This window comes from Labeo rohita, chromosome 9, assembly GCF_022985175.1.
Source record: "Labeo rohita strain BAU-BD-2019 chromosome 9, IGBB_LRoh.1.0, whole genome shotgun sequence".
In the NCBI taxonomy this organism is placed as follows: domain Eukaryota; kingdom Metazoa; phylum Chordata; class Actinopteri; order Cypriniformes; family Cyprinidae; genus Labeo; species Labeo rohita.
This window is the reverse complement of record NC_066877.1, coordinates 23,262,066-23,286,446: the sequence shown is the minus strand read 5'-3', so window position 1 is coordinate 23,286,446 and position 24,381 is coordinate 23,262,066. Positions and strand designations below refer to the sequence as shown.

The 24,381-nt window shown below is 35.4% G+C and overlaps 1 protein-coding gene across 8 annotated transcripts; it reads left to right on the top strand.

The window, feature by feature from the left end:
* Positions 1-237: 237 nt before the first annotated feature.
* ildr2 (immunoglobulin-like domain containing receptor 2) lies at positions 238-23,681 on the top strand. 8 transcript variants are annotated; one of them, XM_051119309.1, is made up of 11 exons: positions 238-365; positions 4,333-4,662; positions 10,137-10,256; positions 15,346-15,402; positions 17,574-17,720; positions 17,798-17,971; positions 19,318-19,431; positions 20,350-20,548; positions 20,756-21,416; positions 21,824-21,858; positions 23,154-23,681. In XM_051119309.1, the coding sequence occupies exons 1-11, from the start codon at positions 323-325 to the stop codon at positions 23,164-23,166; spliced, it is 1,893 nt and encodes a 630-aa protein (XP_050975266.1). In that variant the 5' UTR covers positions 238-322; the 3' UTR covers positions 23,167-23,681. The 8 variants fall into 8 exon arrangements, with proteins under 8 accessions (XP_050975266.1, XP_050975265.1, XP_050975269.1 ...); XM_051119308.1 differs by having other exon boundaries at positions 20,347-20,548; XM_051119312.1 differs by lacking the exon at positions 15,346-15,402 and having other exon boundaries at positions 20,347-20,548.
* The last annotated feature ends 700 nt before the right edge of the window (positions 23,682-24,381 follow it).

The following is a 24,381-nucleotide window of genomic DNA, read 5'->3' as shown; positions in this document are numbered from 1 at the left end:
TACGGTGTTTTACTGACAGACGCATCCACTTAGAAGATTGGGAGACTGTCACTGCGGCTGATATATAAAGTAGTTTCTCATGTTTCTTTAACATCCGTTTCATTAGGTAGAAAAAATACACTCAGTTTTTATTTTCAACTCAGCCACTTAGCACACTTTAATACATTGGTTTTTAGTTTTTAAATTTCACAGTTGCTTCCCCCTTTAGTAAAGTGGTACAGTCCGCTCATTCTGACCAGCGCAGCAGACAGAGATGAAGCGAATAACAGTCCGGGAGAAGATGGGCTACATACCTGTAAACTAAACCGCACTAAACTGGATCATGGTTTTGTTACACGGATTCTGGATTCTATTCATATTTTCACGTGAGTTATTAATCTGTTTTCTATTTGAACGCGATATAGAAATACAGAAAACTAGGACAGACAACTAAAGCAACAGGTTGAGAGCTTAGAAAACCTTGAGCCCGGCTTTATTTTTAGATTGATCACGGGGTCCTTGTGACGGTTTTTACTATAACCTATTTCTATTTACACCTGACAATGCATTTACAATTAACACGTTTTATTTATTCATTTTAAATAAAAAAAAAAAGTTTGACAAGTTTCAAGTTAACTTAAACTAAAAATATCTAAAATAAACAAATGAAACTAAAATATATTACTATAATTTACATCAATATGTATTTCTGTTCAACATAATTATGAATCTTTATTACTGATTATTATAAAATATCTGCATATGTGAAAAGAAACTTCACAACTTAAGACCTTACTAGCCTTCTTTAATTATAGGACATAGACAAATAACTATTTAACATCCTAAAGTTGTTATTGTGGGAGAGAATTGTGGGAAGTGCTGCTGGAATGTGTGTCAGGGAGTGCAGCTGCATTGTATCAGTTCTTGAAGGGTGGATGCAACAGAGACAATACAATATATGATGGTTGTTTTATGAGTATGTCAGTGGTCAACTTTGTGAACTAAAACTACACTTAAAAAAATCCATCTCGGTAGAGAGAATGTGTGCATTTGCATTAATGTTGTTTTGAATAAATAGTATGTCAATAGTACACCTCCCTGTAATAGTTTAGTTAGCATCAGCAATTCATTAACACATATAATCAAGCAAAGTTGTCTGCAACTAACGGCTTGGTTTAAATCTCTTTAACCTAATTGGGTGTTCATGGATGACTGAGTCAATGAGTGTGTCTTATTGGTGGGACCTCGACATCCCCCTCCTGCATAGGGGAGTCTTAGTGGGTGGGGGTTCACCATAATGCCAAACAATGAGTCAAACAAGCAACAGAGAGGACAAAAGGAGGACCCCATCCACTCTGAACGAAGTATTAATGAACGTAATCCAGAATTCTCGCCTACATTCCACTCAGCAACACAATCATTTCGAAGTACAGTTGGAAAATGCACAGGAAGTTGCTCCATTTCCTTTAAGGCAACAATGAATGAGTCAAGATCTCATCCAAACAACTGTGGTGACTGGCTGTTGTATATTTTTATGCAGTGTACTCCACCCTTTGACGAGAATTAGACTATCTCTGTGTTTGTGGGAGAGACCTCCTCCCTACTTTTACTCAACTTGGTGTTTTGTAAGAGTTTTCTTAAATTTCATAATTTTTACCATTCCACCCTTATCAAACAGTTAGAGACGGTGACGTCTCTCCAAAAAATGACAGCCCCCGCCTTTCTGCACCCCCTGCATAGCATGGAATTTAACTTTCTTTACTCACACTTCTTTCTTTCTTTCTCTGTGTTTTTCACACCAGCAGATCATCCTCCCGGGCGCTTCTCTGATTTTGTCCAGCTTTCTGTTCCATAATCTCCCACACACAGCTGGACAAACACACTCTTTCATGCTTAGAAACACACACACATACGCTCAAATGCTGACTGACTGGATCCAGATGTTTTTAGGCATTTGTTTTCAGGTCATCTCACCTTGTAATCTCTAACTGATAAAGTGAATTCCCTTTGGAATGGTTTGACTAAGCATTCTCGAAAATCAAAATCTTTTGGCCTAGACAGAGAAAGGGCTTTTGGTAATAAACACATGCCTGTCTCTGAAACTATGAAACGTACCATTAGAGTCAACACCATAATACTAATCATGAACAGGTCAGTAGTCATTACAGTTGCTGCTAAAAGCTCACTGTATCTTGGAATTTGCATTACTCTCTTTGCTCATGGGTGTGTTTGCTGTGCCACTGTATTCTAGGAAAATGGTACTTTTTGTCTCAATTCTTAAGCTTTAGAGGCACAAATAACAAATTTGTTTTTGTTGATAACTCTTAGAAATTAAGGTACAGAACTGTCACTGGGGAAGAACCTTTTTAAAAGGGACTAATATGTGCTTTTAAAGTGCTAATACGTACCTTTAAGGTACTGAAATGTACCTTTTAATGGCAAATAAGGTCAAAATATGTATCCTTTAGCTTTCATATCTAGTATTAACAACAAAAGTAACCTACAACAAAAAGTAGCTCGTTTTAAACACAACCGATGTCAGCCATGTAATATGGTGATTTCAATCTTAATTCTGACTGTATCTAACAACTGAAATAGTGTAATAATTTCGATATAATCTATTTAAGTTAGAGCTGGCACTAACGATTATTTTAGTAATCAGGTGTTCAGTCGATTATTCTGACGATTAATCAAGCAATCGAGTGGTAATAAAAATAGACCTAAGCAAACAACAGCCTTCAAAATTACTTAAAATAGATATATAATAGCATCAAGACAATAATAGTTCAAATAAAGTATCAAAAGCAAGTATTTATATGGTTTTATTAAACAAAACTGTTAAAATAGATAATGTACTATAAACAATCGAGCTAATGTACATTACAAATTATAACAAATGACTGCGGAGGGCAGCAAAAATCCTGACGATTGTTTTTACACTTTACAGCGCGATCTAATTCTTGTTTAATATTTAATATTTAATTCAAAAGTCTACTAATTTGACAGAAATGCTGCAGTCTCTGAACTTTCCCGAATATATTGACATCAAAAACGTGTTAACTCAGAGTGAGGGTTTTTATTTTGAGATCGCGATAAAAGCATATTGAGAAACATATTGATGTATTCTCCTGTGTTTGAGTAGGTTTATAAATTAATTACCTTACAAATCCGACTGAATGGCGTTCCCAGCTGACCAGATGAATGTTACAATAAACCAAAACTCACAAGAATATGCAGAGAGGGAGTTTGTGACGTTCCACGCATGTAAATGATTAGAGTTTGTGTCCATGGAATACATCACTTCCGGTTACTCGACATTCTAAATTGCAGATGAGATTTTTTAAAAATGAGTACTCGAATTGAATCGAGAAATCGTGACAGCCCTAGTTTAAGTGATATTTAAATTTTTATACCAATTAGCTCATTTTAATGGCTAAAAACCCAATTGTTATTATAACTGTGAAACCAAATTAATAATGTTACTGTACATCTACAGATTTACTTGGAGGTAGACAAGTAAATCATTTTAAGGAATGAACAAATTAATACTAATAATTAAAAGTTTCTCAATGTTTGACACAAATTGTAGTGTTGACTTAATTTTAATCAAGCTCTACCTTCAGTTCTGTTACCCAAGTTATCACAAAACAAATACAAGTTAATCAGTAACTAAAAACTAACATTTGCATAGTTCTGGCATAGTTTTTTCTATACTTTTTATATTTATTTGCTGGAAAATAACATTACACAAAACAGGGTTCTACACTGTATTTAGATTTCTCAAATTTTGTTAACAGGGTTGCAATTTTTTTGTCTTCATTCTAACTGTCCTAACGGTTCTATAAAAGCCACTATTAATTTGCAATACAAATATAGATTTTGCAAATTCTGCATATCTCAGCTTCCCGTCTGGTCCTCTACATAAGGGCTTGAAAACACTACATGACTTTATATTTTTAAGGTTTTAAAACGCTCGGTATCGAACACATGCTGAGTTTATAAATGGTTGCAGAGATAAACTAGCCATCATACAATAACTGACTGAGGTGCACACAGTTTTTAAACTGTTCCAAACACAACAAATGTGCAGAAACATGTGCCTTGTTACTAGGAGATGCATGACAAATGAAAACAATATGTGATATCCTTCAACTGGATGGAATGACAGTCTCACTCTTTTCCTGTGTTTTCTGTGTAATCTGAAAACTGGCTTTGACCTTCATCAACTAGTGTTGACTTCTCCATACTGCAAACTGAGGGAAAAGTTGTGTAGTGTAATCCAGCTTTAAGTGTAATTGTAAGTGCAAGTGTAATTTGTCTCACTAACAATATCTTTCTCTTTCTTTGTCACAGTGCAAAGTTGTGATGGTGTACATGTGATTGTGAAAGATGAGAAGAAGTTTGCTATGCTGTTCTCCTCCATCGTGCTTCCGTGTCATTACACCACCAGCTCCTCTCAAACCCCCGTGGTGCAGTGGTTGTACAAGTCCTACTGTACAGACCGTACTCGGGATTCCTTCACATTTTCTGAGTCCCTGGGAGTCCACGTATCTGATCTGGGAGCCTCGTCTCATCTGGATTGCTCTGACGAAAGCCGCACAGTCCGCATAGTGGCCTCCGCACAGGGACTTTCCACGACCTTAGCAGAGCACTACAAAGGAAGAGACATCTCCATCATTAACAGTAATGTGTCTCTACTCTTTCATACCTGTTTTGGAAGAGGTTTAGCTTAAGCTCAGTCAAATATAAGGAAGAATATCATAACCTTTCAGTGTTTACACAATAAGAAGTGGCACAAAATGACATTAGTAAGATGGAAAGTGAAATTCTGAACTTGATGACTCACAAAGGGGACTTCCACGGTCATTTATTAACTAGTCAATTCAACAGGTTAGCGTCAAACACAAGACTAAAGAGGTCAACAAGTTGGCAGCCTAATAGTCCATTTAATAACGTCAAGATTAGAGAAGTTTCTGAAGCAACACTGTTCAAAATATAAATCAAATATGGATCTAAGCTACACATAAACATATATAAATTTCATTGCATTATAAAAAAAACATATTTTTAAAAGACAGCTCAAGAAATATACTGTAGATATTTGGGCACATTTTGGGTGTCAAGTTTACAGTACTGTTCAAAATTATGGGTTGAGTGCTTATGCTCACCAAGGCTGCATTTATTCTACAAAATTTAATATATTTTAAATATACAGTTGAAGTCGAAAAAAAAAACATACACCTTGCAGAATGTGCCAAATATTAATTATTTGATCAAAATAAGAGGGATCATACAAAATGCATGTTATTTTTTTATTTATTACCAATCTGAATAAAATATTTCATATAAAAGACGTTTACATATAGACCACAAGAGAAAATAATAGTTGAATTTATAAAAATGACCCTGTTCAAAAGTTTACATACGGTTGATTTTTTTGTTTAGTGATAGTTGTGAGTCCCTTGTTTGTCCTGAACAGTTAAACTGCCTGCTGTTCTTCAGAAAAGTCCTTCAGGTCCCAAAGATTCTTTCGTTTTTCAGCATTTTTGTGTATTTGAACCCTTTTAGACAATGACTGTATGATTTTGAGATCCATCTTTTCACTCTGAGGACAACTGAGGGACTCATATGCAACTATTACAGAAGGTTCAAACGCTCACTGATGCTCCAGAAGGAAAAATGATGCATTAAGAGCCGGGGGTGTAAACTTTTGAACAGAATGAGGATGTGTACATTTTTCTTATTTTGCCTAAATCATATCTAAATCATATTTTTTTCATTAAGTACCGCCACAGAAGATACTTACATGTTTCCCAGAAGACAAAATAAGTTAAATTTACCCTGATCTTCAATTTCGAAAAGTTTTTACCCCCCCCATGCATTTTGTATGATCCTCTTATTTTGGTCAAATAATTAACATTTTGCAGATTCTGCAAGGTGTATGTAAACTTTTGACTTCAACTGTATTTACCTGTAACAAAATATATACTTTTTTTTTTTTTTTTTTTTTTAATTTATTTTTGCACAAAAAAGAAATACAACACCAAGGACATACTGATACATATTCAGTGCCGGAGAAGGCAAAAAGCCAGTATGGCTTATCTAAAGCCTCCACCAAGGAAAGATAAAACATAGCCAAAAAATGCAAAACTCAATATAATACAACTCATACAACAAACAAAAAATATGTCACGACAATACTAGTGATAAAACAACAAGCATTTCACAGTAAAATGAAAATACACTGAAAAATATCGAATCAACTAATTGCACAAGCTAGTTCATCAGCAAACCTCTTAAAACTCTTTTAAAGCTCTCTATTGAGGTGCATTGTCTCGCCACATGAGAAAATCTATTCCATATCTGTGTACCTTTAAATCTTATTGAAAACTGGCCTCTACATGTGGTGAAGTTTGGAGGATGGAGATCCATTACCTGCCTAGTATTATGGGCATGGACAGCTGAGTTAACTTTAAAGTATGACATAAACTGGCCAGGAATCTTTCCTTCCGATGAAAATAATTTATACATAAAAACACATATTTGAAAGATATTAATGTCAAAAATTGATAAAATCTGCAATTTCTGAAATAGCGAAGCTGAAGATGTGTGTGAACCTGAACGAGCCGCTATCCTGACAAACCGTTTCTGGAGAATTAAGATTCTATGTAGCTTTGTTGGAAATGTGCTCCCCCACACCATGTTCGAATATGACAAATACGGATAAATTAAGCTATAATATAGGGTACGGAGACATTTTATAGTAACAAGATGGCTAATCCTCCTTATTATACCAATTGACTTATTAATTTTGCCACAAACATAGTCTATGTGTCCTCTCCAACTCAAATCTTCATCAATAATAACTCCTAAAAATGTTGTTGTTGTTAACTGAAACATCTCAGTAGGCCCAATTTTAATTCGCGCTAGTTCTTTGTTGTATGTTTTTTTGCCACTGAAAATAACAAAATAACATTTCTTAATATTTAAAGATAATTTATTTAACTTAAACCAAGCAGTGTAGGCAACTAGGCCAATATTTGCATTGCTCATTAACGTACTAAAATGTGAATGTGAAAGAACAAGGGTTGTATCATCCGCAAACATGATGGGGGAAAGCACATCCGAAACACTAAACATATCATTTATATAAATGAGGAACAACAGTGGTCCAAGGATAGATCCCTGTGGGACCCCGCATTGTAGTTTAGCTTTATTGGAAAAATAACCCTTAAAAGAAACAAACTGTGATCTATTTGAAATATAACTTGATAACCATTTATAAGTGATATCTTGAAAACCATATTTGTATAATTTAGCAAGGAGGATATTGTGATTTATTGTATCAAATGCTTTTGAAAAATCCAAAAAAATACTGCAGGTGAACTCATTATTTTCAAGTGCAGAAATAACCTTATCAATAAGATGAAGTAGAGCCATATAAGTTGAATGATTTTTTCGAAAGCCATATTGGTGATTATAAAGAATCATGTTAGAATCTAGATGAGAAATTATCCTTTTATGTATGATTTTTTCTAATATTTTAGAGAAACATGGCAAAATAGAAATGGGTCTATAATTAGTAAAACAACAAGGATCATCAGCTTTAAACAAGGGAATGACTTTAGCAACTCTGAAATCATCTGGCACAACTCCTGTTTCCAGAGACAAAGACATAATATGAGAAAGAGGTTGCAGAATGGATTGCTTCACCTGTTTGACCAGGTATGCTGAAATATTGTCATGGCCCGCTGCGGTAGGTTTTAACTGATCGATGATGTCACTTACTTCATGGCCATCAATAGGTTTAAATGAAGACATAACAGGAAATGACCGATGGATAAAATCCAAAGGATTTCCATAACTATCTGGAATTAAATTAGCTAATTTCGGACCAATACTGACAAAAAAATTATTAAAATGTTCAGCTATTTCCTTTGGATTACTTAAATAGTCGTCACCATTCTGAAAAACAGAGGGTAAATCATTGGTAGCCTTTTCTTTTTGAAGCAATTGATTCACTACTTTCCATGTGGATTTAACATTATTTGAACACTTAAGAAATACATTACTGAAATACTTTTTTTTTGCAAACCTAATTGAGCTTGTATATTTATTTCTTGCTGATTTATAAACAGCATAAGTAAGTGGAGTACGATTTGAAACATACTTTTTGTACAATTTATTCTTTTTCTTTAACAGTTTCCTTAGTTCAACTGTAAACCAAGGTCTATTTAAGGCTGTGTTCTGTTTTTTAGACAATTTACCCATAGGGAAACATTCATTGAAATTAGTAGAAATAATGCTCATAAACTTTTGATATGCTAAATTTGCATTTCTCTCCTCATATAAATCACCCCAAGAAGTATTGTCAAGCCTATCCTTAAACTTACAAATATTTACATCGCTCATATTTCTTATAAACAATACTTGGTTTGTATTCTTGTATCCATTTGCTTTAATCACAGATAACTGAAATATAGGGAGATGGTCAGACAAATCAGAATACAGAATACCAGATTTCATTTCTTTACCTAGAGAATTACATAAAATGTTATCTATCAAAGTTGCAGATTTTTCTTTGACTCGAGTAGCTTTATGAATGAGTGGAAAAAAATAACTAGAATAAAGAACATTCAGAAAGTCCCCAGTGAGCGTATCTGTATCATAGTTAAGAAGATTCAAATTAAAATCCCCCAGTATATAACAAGGCTTTTTCTCATTGTTAACACGTTCAAGTGAATAAAGCAAGCTTTCATTGAAAACTTTGATAATAGAATGAGGTGGCCGATAGACAACCCCAACAATTATATTCTTTCCATGAAAAGCACTAATAAGCTCCAAAAAAAGTGATTTTAAAATCATAATTTTCCTCAAAAAACAAAGATACCCCTCCCCCAGATATGTTTACTCTAACACGATGAACTGATTTATACTTTGGTATTTTAAACATTTCTTTAGAGTCCTCCGTGAGCCATGTTTCAGATAAGGCTATAACAGAAAAATTATGCCCAAGTGAAGATAAATAATGGATGAAATTATCATAATTACTCGGAAGACTTCTAATATTCAAATGAAAAGTAGAAAAAATATCACCAGATATAGAAGCACATAAATCATTAAACTGGGTTTCATTATAACGAAGACAGAAGCTGGAAACATCAAATGAAGAAAAGAAGTTCTGATCAGGATCAATGTCACCATAGTAAGGGTCAAAAACAGAGGAATCAAAGGGCTTAAAGATCTGGCTGTCCAAATTAGAACTATCAACTGGACCAGAGTTTAAACATTGTACACCAGAGCAATAGACCAAAGTTTCAGGAGTTTGACCTGGACGTATGACTGATTAATGGAAAAATTAACAAACATTCCAAAATAAAAGAAATAGTACAAATAAGATCATTAACAGCCTGTTGTTAGCACATTTACTTGTGGTTACTCTGCTGCTTTCGCACTTGTGTGAACTTGAGGTGAACTGACTTTGTATAGCTACAAACACTGGGATTCAGTTGGTTAAGAGTAACTGCAAAAATTACATAAATTCTGAGAAACATATTTTTTTTTGCAGATGATACTTGTTTAATATTTCTTTTTAATGCAATGACATTCATAAAATGACTTTTAACTGTGGCTTAATGGTCCAAATACATCTTGGGGCCACTGTGTAATAAAATCATCTTGTTATATTATTAAATTTCAAGCCTCCTCTACACTCAAGTCTGCAATCTTGTGCGTAATCCATCTCCCCCTTAAGAAAACTCAGCCAATTGTGCTGTGTTTTCCTGTTTCTGAAATAGGGCTGTTTTTTTCTAGGTCGCACAATGGTCAGGGGGCTGGACCTCATAAAAGTCTCACAAAACACCCCCACGGCTTTCCTTATCAAACACAAACACCCTCTCCTCTGACTTAGCCATCAAAGCTCTCCCTCTTCCAGTCACCTCTCCAACAAAGACTACAGTTGTTCTGACAAAATATTACAGACAAATAATGAGTATGAATGTGTTGTTTCTACGGATTAAAAACATTTAGTGACTCATAAATCAGACTACACAAACTCCGCAGTTGACAGATGCATTTTTATGTTACAGTACAAACCAAAAACATTTACTCCTCCAAGTAAACAACTTGGGTTGTGTAATATTTTCTGGCCTTTTCAGAAGCAGATCTGCGCATTGGACAGCTGCAATGGGGCGACAGCGGTGTGTATTTCTGTAGGGTGATCATTGCTGATGATTTGGAAGGGAAAAATGAAGGCCACGTGGAGCTGCTGGTGCAGGGTGAGTCTCATCAGCACACGCTTCTCAAAAACACTACAAATGCTATAAAAAGTCAGTATATGTCTGTATAAAATGGTTTTAGAAAAGTTTGAATTGCTTGAAAAAGTGTCAGTGAATGTTGCGCTTAGGGACTCTCAATATTTGAGTTTTGTGAGAGACCTTGCTCTCTAAAAATGTTTACTTTTGTGTGTACATGTTTGGTTATTGTGTCTAAATGATTGTTAATGCCAATCCCTGTCTGAATTCCTGAGCGCACTTACAAGCGCTGCCATGACGACAACTGAACGGCGCATGCCTCTCGACAGGGCTCAGATCCTTAATAAGAGACGCTATTGTTCATCTGTGCCCCGGCAGATCAGGAGAACCTCACATATTTTACATGTCCTGGACAGGACCACTGCGGAGAGAAACAATTTGTTTGGTGCTGTGGGACTGACCCTCACAGCATAAGTTATTTCTGTGTCAGCTGGACAAAGCAAAGTCAGACGCCTCATGCCAGACAAAGAGTAAATAACTGACCGTTATCGACGCGAGCAATATAAGCCACTTCTTAAGCCGTTTCCATGGGAACGAAGGGGGTTTCAGGGGCCAAGGGATGCCAGGGCCTCCAGAACAGTCCTGTGCGGTGAAGAGAAAAAAACATGAGAGGGTTAGAGCTTACACTGGAGGATCAACGAGAGTGTTATGTAGATGCTAAGAAGTGGAGGAAGTCACTCCTGCCCTATGAGTAATCAAGATTTAATTGGCTTATGAAGTGGAGAGTATAATCTGGAGTATTTGGTGGTTAAAAGATCGACTTTGAACCAGACACTCCCTGTTTCAGTAAACTTGCTATGTAGTCATGTTTTACTTACAGTTTAGCTCTTGATTGTTAGTGGTGGATGCCGGGGAAAGCAGCACTATTATTACTTAGGATTAGAGATTGCACTGTAAAAATGAACAGTATTTAACTGTAATTTCTTACAATACTCCCTGCTGAAAAAAAACAAAAACAATAGAAACCATCACAGAATTTGTAATGGTTTTACTGGTTATAATGGGAATTGTATTGGATTTAATGGAAACTGTAATTGTGCCTGTTGGTCTCTACAGGTAATTGGACACCTTCCATTGGTGGCTTGTTAAAACAAAAAATTCTAATGGAATATGTCTCAAAATATACTACAGGAACCATTAAAAATGTCTGTTTTTTCCCCAGCAGGGCTATATTCAGAATTCAGTACTGTAAAATCAAAACATTAAAGAAACTCAACTCTTTGCAATATGAACCCACATTTTCTTAGGTAAAGCAACTGTATGTACTTGAATTAATTTTCTCTCAGTTGGCATACCAGGGTTACAGTACACAAGTAGTTGCAGTGAATTTTAAGCTAAAAAGCTTAATTACTGTAAGCAGTGGTTCTCAACTCCAGTCCTCGGGGCCCACTGCTCTGCACATTTTGTATGTTTCTGAATCTGACACACTCAGTTCAGTTCATGGATCCAGAGATTTTCTTACTATAAGGAGATGAGAGTCTGTATTACTTACTATTGGAGAAAGCGTAATGGTCTATTTGGATCAGTGTCCCTTAATAACCAATCACATTACAGCCTTGATCTCACTGAATTTCATACAGAGTTATGCGACACCCAATCACTGTTTACGGATAGCATAGGAATGAATGAGAAGTGCCGTAAGCTGAATCCCACCTGTCGTAAAAAGTCAGTGACTTCTCTTATAAAACAGCATTTTTTTTTCATGGAAAACTCTAAAAATAGTTAAATCCAAAAGTATTGTTTAGTGTAAAACATGTTAAAGATTACCAGATAGGCTGTCAGTTCATTAAATGATAAGCTGTTTGCTCTAAAAAGCTGTTTATTCAGCATAGTGAAGCCTCTCTTTCACTGACACACATTCAAAGAAAATGTGTCACCTTTACCTTTCCCACGTACTACCAGACTGGAAGCATTAGCTTTAGCCGTTATGCTTTTTCGGCTAATGGTTGCAGGCTTGCCATCTAGTGGCTTTGATGGATCTTTCTCCTAACGGGATGATGATCTGAATCAGGTGTGTTAAATGAGGGAGACATACAAAATGTGCAGAGCAGTGGGCCTCAAGGACTAGAGTTGAGAACCACTGTCTTAAAGGGATAGTTCACCCAAAAAATCTGTTATTCTAAACATATCTTTCTTTTGTGAATCACAAAAGAAGCATGCATTTTGAAAAAAAAAAAAAATAATAATAATTAAATAAATGAAATAAAATTTTCTCTTTACACTGAAAGTCATTGGGGTTTAACACAGGGTTCGACCGATTATGGATGGTTATCGGTAACGTCATTTTCAAAACCAATTTGCAGATAAAATAATTTAAAAGCATTTAATTTTTTTTTTGTCAGAGCCTTTGTTATTCTTAATTTTGACATTAATTTTCATTTTTGCACCAGGCATATATATTTTTTCAAAATATCTGATAATGGTCTAATTGCTCTGTAATAATAGGTATCGGCATCGGCCCTGAAAAGCACATATTGGTTGACCAATATAGTTCAGTGTTGTTTTGGACCCCATTGACTTTTATTTTATAGCCAAAAACAGTTCTTCAATATATCCTGTTTTCCACAGAATAAGAAAAATCATAGAGGTAAACATTTTTGGGTGAACTATCCCATTAAGTGGTAGTAACTTGCAGTCTACACTACACAGCTTGCCTTCCCTATATCTCTCCCTGTCTCTCTTCATGTCTCTACCTCTCTTCGTGAGCTCTCCTTTACTCTCAGGTTACGGTTGGTTTAATGACTGTAACAGAGGAGTAGAGGAGATGGATATTATTCCTCTTCCTGTCTGCCAGCTCAGCACTTCCTGTCACTCAGGGATAAATCTGTTCTGACAGTGGGTAGCTATGTTTATGGGCACTCTCTCATTCAGTTTAAAGACTTGTGGCTTTTTGAGAAAACTTTGACTGTAAAACTTGAATGCGTTAACAAAGTCACAATTAAATGGAAAGTAGTGACAGATTATTTATTCCGTATTTTACTTTAAAAAATTAGTACATGTTTCATTTTTATGCTGATTTTAACAGATACGTTTCTGTCTTCTGCACACTTGTTGCATTAGCAATTGTATACAGACAAAATTTTGGGTCTTTGAGGTGGTGAGAGTGTCCTTTACTTTTGGCGGTATGCCAGTCATTGACAAAGCACACTCAATGTAAAATAGACTACATCTAAAGCCACACCTTCATTTCTCTCTGAGGGACAATGTTTGTTGAAAGGTAATTGGACAGTGCTCTTGGACACCTTTTAATTCCAAACAATGCCAGCAGTGTCTCCATGGTGATGACGTACCCTTGTCCCCCTTTCACGATGGTTAATGAGGCTGTGTGATTAATTAGTCCCCCATATTCCCCCAGTTTCTCCCGCTGAAGCCCCCTCTACCTTATTTCTTTCTCACTCTCTCCGTTCGTGCACATAAGTGAAACTGATCTGTGCTTGGGCCAGATATAAATACTGAACGAATGCACACATCTACATTAGCATAAGCACTGTCTGGGAAGCAGCAATGTGTTGCTTTTAGTTCTTGAGGTTAATAAAAATATTTAGACAAGTTTTATCAATCTTTATCTGTCAATCAGTTTTCATTATTTCCAAATGTTTGCATCTTTTTTATTTTAGTCAGTATAATAGTTATATAATTTATAAATGGTACAGACATCAAACTGTTAATATAATAGCTTAAAGTCTGGAATTGAAAGGATTTTTTTTTTTATTTCAATTACTTTTTACCTTAACTCTTCATGTATTTCTTTGATAATTTGCAGGCACATGTAACCAAAACGCAACAGAAAAACAGCACTGCCCTAAAATTACTCCTCCAGAGATAACTTTGACCTTTCACCCTTTTCTTGGTATCTGACAGTGACTGCAAACACACACACACAACCTAAAGTCATACACTACCAATCAAATGTGTGGACACACCTATGCATTCTGTTTTTTATTAATATTTTTACATTATACTATAACAATAAAGCCATCAGCTATAAAGTAACGAAATTGAAAGAATGTGAATTACCTGCACTGTTAAAACTGACAGTGAATTTAACAGTAAAAGACTGTAAAAATGCTACAGTAAAAAAAAAAAGTTAAATGGTTAATGGTAATTTCCCCTACTATATACGGTAAAAAAAAAAGTATTGGACATTGCATGCAAGTTTACGGTAGTATATCATTTGTGAAAAAGTGAAAAAGAATGTATAAATTACGGAGAATAACCGTAAATTGACATTCCCAGATTTCTCTGCATTACATTTTAAATTTAATGTTTTTTTGTTGAAATTTGTTTTTTCTTATCAATTTTGTACATTAGGATTGTATGTTACATCTAATTTTGTTAAATTAAAGTTTTTATTTTGCATTATTTCAATTTTATGTGTGTTACCGTGATGGTGTTTAGTGTTTGTATGAATGACACTGTGTACCTTCTATATATGTTAATATTTAAAAGCTGCTTTTGATGGGCTTTGGCTTGTCATGTGACTTTCTCATCACCACCTGCTTTTGGTGGTTATCAGTGTATTACACAATTAGAAAACAGATTTCAGTACTTCAATAAGTTGGCATATTAACATTATATCAGTTTATGAAATTTAAATTTAAAATCAAAGTTAAAACCGTAATACCAAAACATTGCTACCATTTTTTTTTTCTCGTATTTTTCATTTTCTAGAATTTTTTGTTACAGTGTGTACGTAGTGACTAAAACTGTTATCCACTCATGCATACTTGAGCTTATTTCAAATATTTAACTATCATGAGAAACATAAATTCAGTGACGTGTGTCCAGAGCTTTTGACTGGTACTGTATGTATATGCATACTTTGTTTATACTTTCACTTTTGATTTAGTCTCTGAATCGACAAAAAGGCCAATCATGTTTAAAACCACAAATCAAGTTTTCAAATCAGCTTTCAATTTAATTAATCCACAGCCACTAACACTTTTTCGTAACACACAAGCATTTAAGCATTTACCCACAACCCCACAACAACTTTGAACTTTCACCTGCTGCCCGCTGCTGCTGTTTATGTCTGATCTTCTCCCTTCTCCAGGTAGGACAGGTGTGCTGGATGACATCCTGCCTGAGTTTGATTTGGAGATTATGCCAGGTACGCCTGCCTTACCTCTCTCCCCCTGTCCTTTTCACTGGGTGCTCTCCCACAGGTCCTTTTCAGTTCACCTGCTTCATCCTCTGCTGCAATCAGCAAACTCCAAAATGCTTCGATCTGATCTGCTCCCTCTGAAAATTAAAAAAAAAGATAATTCATAATTACAGAACATATCAGTGATTGATATGACATTATATACTACCTTCCTGCAGAGTTCAGCTCCAACCGTAATCAAAGACACCTGAACCAACTAATAAGGATCTGAAGGAGTACTTGATGATTACAGACAGGTGTGTTTGATCCGGGTTGGAGCTGAACTCTGCAGGAAGATAGATCTCCAGGAACAGGGTTGGGCACCCCTGTTATATATACTACATAACTTTAAGTAACTAATCACGATTGTTCCTTTTTATGGAAAGTAACAGTAGTTAGTTTTACATCTCACCCACTGCTGAATGCTTTCTCTGATTCAGAATGCTAGCAGTATTGCTTGCATTTTTTGTGCCACTTCACTGCCACTTTTTTATGACAGCTTCACTGATTAATGGGAGCGATATGTTTGCTGCATTGCATCACGCATCTCACTTGCAGTGTGGATACGCTGTCACACATGCGTTCACTGCGTAGGTCTTTACGGCACAAAATTATAAGAAAACAGAGGTTTTCAACTATATTTCATGGCAAAAAAATGAGGTGAATAAAAAAGCAATACTTGTTTTTATTCTTGACATTTGAGAAATGTATTATGTTAGGTTGGTAAAAATACACATTTTCAGATCTCAACGTCTCTTCTTCCAACCCCAGGATCAACGATGTCCCAGTGTTTCCTGTAAAAGTAAAAGAAGTCATATTTTACCTGTTTTTGCTGTCTAAATCAAATCTGATAAAAAGGCAATGAACTGCAAAATAATAGCAAAAAATTATTTGTTGTCTTTGCAGGCTGCAAGCAATACCATGCAGTGTGACCAGTGTAGTCCGATTCACCACCAAATGACTCTAATGAAGTGTTTTTTTAGTGAATTAAAAACATGCATGCAGCAGAGGTCACAAACAAATGACACTTGTGAGCTGGTCAAATTATATATTATGTAGCGTCCTAGTGATATATATATATGTGTGTGTGTGTGTGTATGTACACTACTGTTCAAAAGTTTGGGGTCAGTACATTTTTATTGTTTCTTTTTTTTTTTTTTTTTTTTTTTTTAAGAAATTAATACTTTTATTCACCAAGGATGTATTAAATTAATAATTAAAAGTTTATTAAAAGTTAATAATAAATAATTTACATTGTTATAAAATATTTATATTTTGAATAAACACTTTTTAAACTTGTTATTCATGAAAGAATCCTGAAAAAAAAAAAATTACAGGTTCCAAAAAATATTTGGCAGCACAACTGTTGATATTATCCAACATTGATCATTCTAATAATAAATCCGCATATTAGAATGATTTCTGAAGGATCATGTTACACTTAAGACTGGAGTAACAGCTGATAAAAATTCAGCTTTTCATCACAGGAATAAATTCTATTTTAAAGTATGTTAAAATAAAAAACATTATTTTATATTGTAAAAACATTTTGCAATATTACTGTTTTTTTTCTATATTTTTAATCAAATAAATGCAGCCTTGATGAGCATAAGAGACTTCTTTAAAGGCTATTACAAGTCTTACTGACCCCAAACTTTTGAACGGTAGTGTATATATACATATACTTTTTAACATTATGCAGATGTAAGCAATCTGAAATCAAAAAACAGATTTTTTTTTTGACCCAGTTCTGCTAATGTGGTGTAAATTCAAAAACAAACATTCCAGCTTCCAAAAAGGATTTTGGTTATGTCCTGTTCATCACCCCAATCTGCCATAAGTGCTCAGAGACATATAATTATGAACATTCCTGAGAATGAATAGTATCTGTGTTGAATAAGAGGTCTGCAATGTATACTGTTGGAATTTTACCACCACACCCAGAGGAAATTCATCATTAGTCCCTTAGAGAGTCCAGATAAGAGGTTCTGCATCATTCACGCTCTCCCTTGTGGTTGGTCATGATCAGAGACTTCATCCTGTGGGCAAAAATGATTTCAGGACAACACTTCCTTGAGGATCTGCTTTTGTTACGGAAACCAAGTTTCCTGATGAGTCTTTTTTTGTCTTCCCTTTAGAGTGGGTGTTTGTAGGAGCTGTCGTCCTTGGTAGTGTTCTCTTCCTGTTGTTGGTTGGGATCTGCTGGTGCCAGTGTTGCCCTCACTCCTGCTGTTGTTATGTACGCTGCTGCTGCTGTCCTGATACATGCTGCTGTCCAAAACACTGTGAGTACACAAACACACATACATACTACAAACGGATTCACAACCTGAAATAAACATTATCCTATTTGCCTTTAAAGTATATGAAGCAGGGAAGATGGCGAAGAGTGGTCAACCTCCACAGATTCCCATGTATCAACCTTACTACGTTCCTGGTGTTCCTGTGGTTTCTGTAGTTCCTCCAGCTGCACCATCTATCATTGAACCCAAGATAACTACAGTGAATCGTTCAGTAGAAAACAATATAGCTGGAGGTAAGTGGAAATACAACACCATATAAAAAATGAAATGCTAAATATTTGAATGTCTTTGCTTTTTCTTTGAACACATCTGTCCGATGTCTGTCTAGCGAATCTGCATTTGCATTGACTGAAGCAAGTCTGCTTCATCTAACTCAAAACAAACTCAACTAACATCCTCTTCAGCTGCACCGTAACTTCCATCTTAGGCAGTCCAGGGTATTTAAAATGTGAATTGTGGTTAGATGAGATGAGAGTGCTTGCTGTATTTGAGTATGTGAACATTAGCTAATAGCAGTGGAAATTTTTGAAGAAATCTATTTAGAAATAGTACATTAGCTGACAGTGCAACAAGCTTGCTGGCATTGTGAAGATAGCAGTCGTGTTGTCTGTGTTGTATTTATTTGTCAATTTTTAAAGCAATTCATTGATTTATTTTTACATTTAACTCCAGGAAATATAAAACAATTTTAAATATGGCTGTTTATTTGCCAATTTATTTATTCATATTTTTATCTTTGAATTAATATATTGTATTGATTCCTCCTTTTTATTTTTAAGTGGCACTATAAGACAGGGTTTTCTGCTATGGCAGGCTAAATTTAGAGAATTTACCCCAGAATACAAAAATTGCCTAAATCCAATACACAATATTTGGAAACTTTATGCATGCTTCTGTAAATGCTTAAAGGGATAGTTCACCCAAAAAAGTTCACCCTCATGTCGTTTCAACCGCAAAATACCTTCATTCATCTTCAGAACACAAATTAAGATATTTTTGATGAAATCTGAGAGCTTTAAGATCCTGCATAGACAACAACACAACTACCACGTTCAAAGCCCAGAAACGTAGTAAGGACATAATTAAAATTGTCCATGTGACATTAATGGTTCAACCTTAATTTTATGAAGCTAAGAGCAAAATGTTATCCTTTTATGTACACACAGGAGCCAGCTTTCTGACACAGAACCTGGATGCACTGCGCCTTGTTTGCAAACATACAAATGCATCATGGTACTGAAGGTTGAACCACTGATGTTGCATGGACTATTTTAACAGTGTTTCTGAGCCTTGAACGTGTCAGCTCTGTTGGTGTCTATGCAGGGTCAGAAAGCTCTCAGATTTCATCAAAAATATCAAAATATAAAAATATTTGTGTTCAGAATATGAACGAAGGTCTTGCAGGTTTGGATCAACATGAGGGTGAGTAACTTATGACAGAATTTTCATTTTTGGGTGAACTATCCCTTTAAGTACTGTGTCAGTGTTACGTGCATGTGGCTTAACCTTAAAAGATGCGCTGCATGTGTGGTAACATGGACACAGTAGAAACACACAGGTCATGTGTGTATGTCCACAGTGCGCAGTGGCTATCGACTCCAACCCAGTCAGGGTCAGGACGCTATGAAGGTTGTGTACTACGTAGAGAGGGACCTGGCGCAGTTCCACCCTACCAAGGGGGGCAGTCATCCATGTAAGCCTGTATGCAGTCAGTATGTTTCTGTACACTGTATTTGTCTGTAAAAAAAGAAAGGCTGAATCTGAGATAAGTTAGTGAAAAGCTATGTAACAGTGGTCAGCTGACACACCCTGATGGCATGTCTAATTCATTTCATCATCATCATAATCATCAGTGTCCTATGATTGTATCTAAACACTCCCCAATGAACCTGGCTTTTACATTCATCTTAAAGGGATAGTTCACCCAAAAAGGAAAATTCTGTTATTAATTACTCACGCTTATGTCGTTCCAAACCTGTAAGACCATTGTTCATCTTTGAAACACAAATGACAAAATTTTTGATAAAATCTAAGAGCTTTCTTTTAGCTTTGTAAAAATTACTATTAAACCACTGATATCACATGGACTATTTTAACGATGTCCTTACTACATTTCTGGGCCTGGGAACATTTCAGTTACACTGCTTGTCTATGCAGGGTCATGAAAGCTCTCGGATTTCATCAAAAATATCTTGATTTGTGTTCAAAAAATGAACAAGGTTTGAAATGACATGAGGGGTAGTAATTAATGACAGAATTTTCATTTTTTTTCTCAAAAAAATCAGTCTATCATCATTTACTGTCCAAACCTGTATTTTTTGTCTTCTGTGGAACACAAAAGATATCTTGAAGGTTTCAATTGTTTTTGTCCATACAATAAAAGTCAAATTGTTCATGACAGATTTTTCATTTTTAGATGAACTATCCCTTTAAAATACATCTGTGACTGTGCGTTCTTCTTGATCATGTCAGATATTTCATAATATTTTAACCAAGTTAAAAATTTCTCACAGATAGATTTTCTGCAGCATATTACAGACAATGACAACAGATTTGTTATTGTAAAAATAAAACATCCAGAAAGTCCATAATGATGTCATTTTGTCAGCAGCTGGCAGCCTATCAGAACTCAGCTCTCTGCATGACGGTGAAGTAGACTTCAGGCAGACCTATCGGCAGGTCCAGAGGAAGGCACTGCCACCCATCAATGACCATATGGATGAGCCACGTATCCGAACAGCATCAATTGGCAATGGGCTTCGCTCCTCGCATTATCAGAGCAATCACTCTCTGGATGAGCATGACAACAGGTACAAGAAATGTTTCTTGAGCACCAAATCAGCATATTAGAATGATTTCTGAAGGATCATGTGACTGCAATAATGATGCTGAAAATTCAGCTTTGACATCACAGGAATAAAATACATATATTAAATCAGGAAACAGTTATTTTAAAATTGTAACAGTATTTCATTATTTTACTGTGTGCACTAATAATATCATGACTGTTTGTGCAGATGGAACTGTCGTTCTGAGCACCTGCCCCGCAAAGCCTTTGATGCTAGGGGGCGCACAGGGTCACTAGATGAGCTGGAAGAGTTTGCTATGTCATACGGCCCACATGGTCGTCGGAGAGGTGACTATCGTGGACCTCAGCGAGACTTTGAAATGGGTCCAAGGTCGCGGGACCATCCAACGTCATACCGAGACGGGCCACGGTATTCTCGTGATGATGATGAAGACGACTGGCGTCGTCGAGGCTCACCACCTTCACCGCCAAAAAGGCGCATCACTGCCGGCAGTGAGCGTTACCTCGCTCGTCAGAGGTCTTACGATGATACCTACCTGAACAGTCTGCTGGAGCGCAAGGCGAGGGGCCACGGAGAGCGAGGTGGGAGGGCTGATGATGACAGTGACACACCCTCGAAAGGCAGTTCCAAGAAGAGCAGTGACTGTTACAATAGCAGGTCACCGAGCAACCGTCCCGAGGAGGATGATCCTTTACCTCCATACTCTGAGAGGGAGGCGGAGAGGTATAGAACTGAAGAGCATTTAGGGAGGGAGCGGTACAGGACTGTTGATCCTGCCACACGGCCTTTTTCGTACACACGTCCAGCTCATGGACTGTCCCATACGTTACAGGAGCGCAGAGAGGACAGGGACAAACCCAGGAAACTGGTGAGTTATTTATAATCGTCCACCCTGGTTTCTGTACACTGAAGGGTGGACCAAAGTTCCTTCAAGCCTAAAAAGAAGAGACAGTTGAAATACCATTAATATGAAATATGAAGTCTCAAATGCTAAAGGGCACAAGTAAGCGAAAACAAGCTGTATCTTGACAAAAAACATTTTAGCTGACTATGTATTATTTATTGATATTTACATAGTCATCAAGAATCATTAGTTAAACAAATTATGCTCTTCTCAGACATGTGGCCTTTTGGGATATGCAAGGTCAGATCCAGCTTTTCCTGTGATAAGTGTGGCCAGAATTTAGGGAGCTACTAGACTGACTGGTAAAATTATGTTTATTTTGAAGCTACCTGTTTTTATATGTCAAACTGAATTTCCTTTTTCCTTCTCAGACTTCCCATTTTGAACTACCGTTCAATAGTTTGGGGTCAGTATGATTTTTTAACAATAGATTAATACTTTTATTGAGCAAGGATATATTAAAATGATCTAAATGGACAGTAAAGACATTTAAGTGTTACAAAAGATTTCTATTTCAAATAAATTCTGTTTTCGAACTTTCTATTTGTCAAAAAAATTCCACAAATATTAAGCAGCACAGCTGTGTTGACACTTAGGACTATGGTAATGAGTCCTGAAATTTCATCTTTGCCGTCACTGGAATAAATCAAATAAAAAAATCTATTAGAAAATAAATAGAAAACATTTATTCATTTATTTTAAATTGTAGTAATATTTCACAGTATTACTGTTTTACTGTCCTTTTGAGCAAATAAATGCAGTCTTGGTGAGCATATCTTACCGATCCCAAAAGTTGAACGATAGTGTATGTAATAAAAGAATGTAGAAACTCAAACAATTCTCAGAATTGTGACATTTTATCTTAAAATTATGACTTTAGATCTAACAATGTGACTTTTTTTCTTATTTTACAATACCAGTCAAAAAATTTTGAACAGTAAGATTTTTTTAATGTTTTTTTTAAAGAAGTCTCTTCTGCTCAACAAGCCTGCATTTATTTGATCCAAAGTACAGCAAAAACCGTCAAATTTTGAAACATTGTTACTATTTAAAATAACTGGTTTCTATTTGAATATATTTTAAAATGTAATTTATTTTTAATTTTTAGTTAATTTTAATAATTTTTAGTATTTTTAATATTTAATGTAATTTTTAGCATCATTACACCAGTCACACGATTATTCAGAAATCATTCTAAATCATTCATTCTATTCATCAAAAAATCCTGAAAAAAAAAAAATCTTAAAAAAAAAAAAAAACATAAAAAATATTTTGAGTGCTAGTGTATCTACATTTTGTGTATGTCAAAATTTATATTTTTAACTCTGGAGGATCTATTGTCTGCCTAGATTTTTTAAAATACTCTTTACATGTCATTTATTTTCCAAAGAAGGACTTGAAGAAATCTGAATATGAAATGATTTTAACTGTACAGTGTTATTTTTTTGTATGCTGAAATGTAAATTGTATTCTTTACAAGAATGTATGTAAATCAAAATCCGCTTTGAATGATCAAAACGGTTGATTTCTCAGGCAGCTTTTTTATGTTTTTGTTCTGTTTGCCTAAATGTATCATAAATAGCATCACTAACTATAATGGGCTGACCTTACTACTGCTTTACACTAGCACACTAACAATGCATCTGCTAATGCATCATGCTAATGGCTGTCTAATGTGTGGCTCTTGGTGTTTTTTAACAGACCACTCATCTAAGCAGAGACTCTCTAATTGTGTGACGTCGTCAGACTGAGCTGACATCATACTAATAACATCACCATCCAGCTGAAGAGAAATGCCTCAGACACTAAACATCAACACATTTTATGCAGAATCACACAGACATGAAGAGTTTGGGAACTTTTGCTGGTCAAGGGCAAGAACGTAGTGTGTGTGTCTGTCTTTTTTTCTTTTTTTATATTGCTAATTATGTCAAAAGATCTACTTAATTAGTCGTCAGACTACCGATGCTCTAAAAGGACTTTAAAAGTTCAGATGATATTCAAGTGCTCTAAACATTCCTTGATGTTTTGTATATTTTCAGTACTGTACTGGGACACTGTCTCTGATATTTCAATATTGCCATTGCCTTTGTTTGCACTGCACTGTACTGTACATTTGTGTCAGTGTTAATCAGTTGGCTCTTGAGAGAAGCATGAAAGACTGTGCTTTTGATAATGTGCCATTTATTTGTATTCCATGGTTTTAAAATAATGATTTTGATATAAACACTTGATGTCTGTTTTTTTGTCTTGATAACCTTAGCATATTCATAATAAAATAGGCTATCCCTGTTCTTAAAAATCTATATCATCCCTGCTGAAAAAAACAACAACACAATTTGTCATGGCTTCACAGGTTATAATGGGAATTGTACTGGTTTTAATGGAAACTGTAATGGTCCCTTTTGGTATCTACTGATAATTTGTCGCCTTCTATTGGTGGGTTATTAAAACCACTAAATCCTAATGAAATATGTCCCAGAACACAATACGGGAAATCATTTTTAATGGTTTAAATGGTTAATAGTTGATGGTGTTTAATGGTATTTGTAGTGGAAACCATTAAAATTTCTGTGATGGTTTCTATTGTTTTTTTTTTGTTTTTTTTTCCAGCAGGGATGGCACTTACTTTTTTCGTCTTGCTTTAACATGCATAAGAAAACATATAAAGTAGGGAATTTTTACAGCAATGCACAATCAAGGCCATGCAGGAAACTAGACAGGACACAGAAAAGGAAAGGTTGCTTCTTTCCAGGATGAGATTACAATACCAGGAAACAATCTGATACGAGCCCTCACAGGTGGTTAGTGGTCAAACGTCATGTTTAGATCTCTGCATCTTTCTTTTCAAACACACTCACATTGTGCTATAGTTGAACGTTAGTAATAGTGACTCTTATTATTAACGATTAATAATAAAACATTTTCC

Excerpts from the sequence above, each read along its gene's own strand:
- ildr2 (XM_051119308.1), top strand. The coding sequence starts at position 323 with ATGGTTTTGTTACACGGATTCTGGATTCTATTCATATTTTCAC. Across the intron at positions 10,257-15,345 it reads CGTGGAGCTGCTGGTGCAGG|GTAGGACAGGTGTGCTGGAT; the intron begins GTGAGTCTCATC and ends TCCCTTCTCCAG. Across the intron at positions 17,972-19,317 it reads AGAAAACAATATAGCTGGAG|TGCGCAGTGGCTATCGACTC; the intron begins GTAAGTGGAAAT and ends GTATGTCCACAG.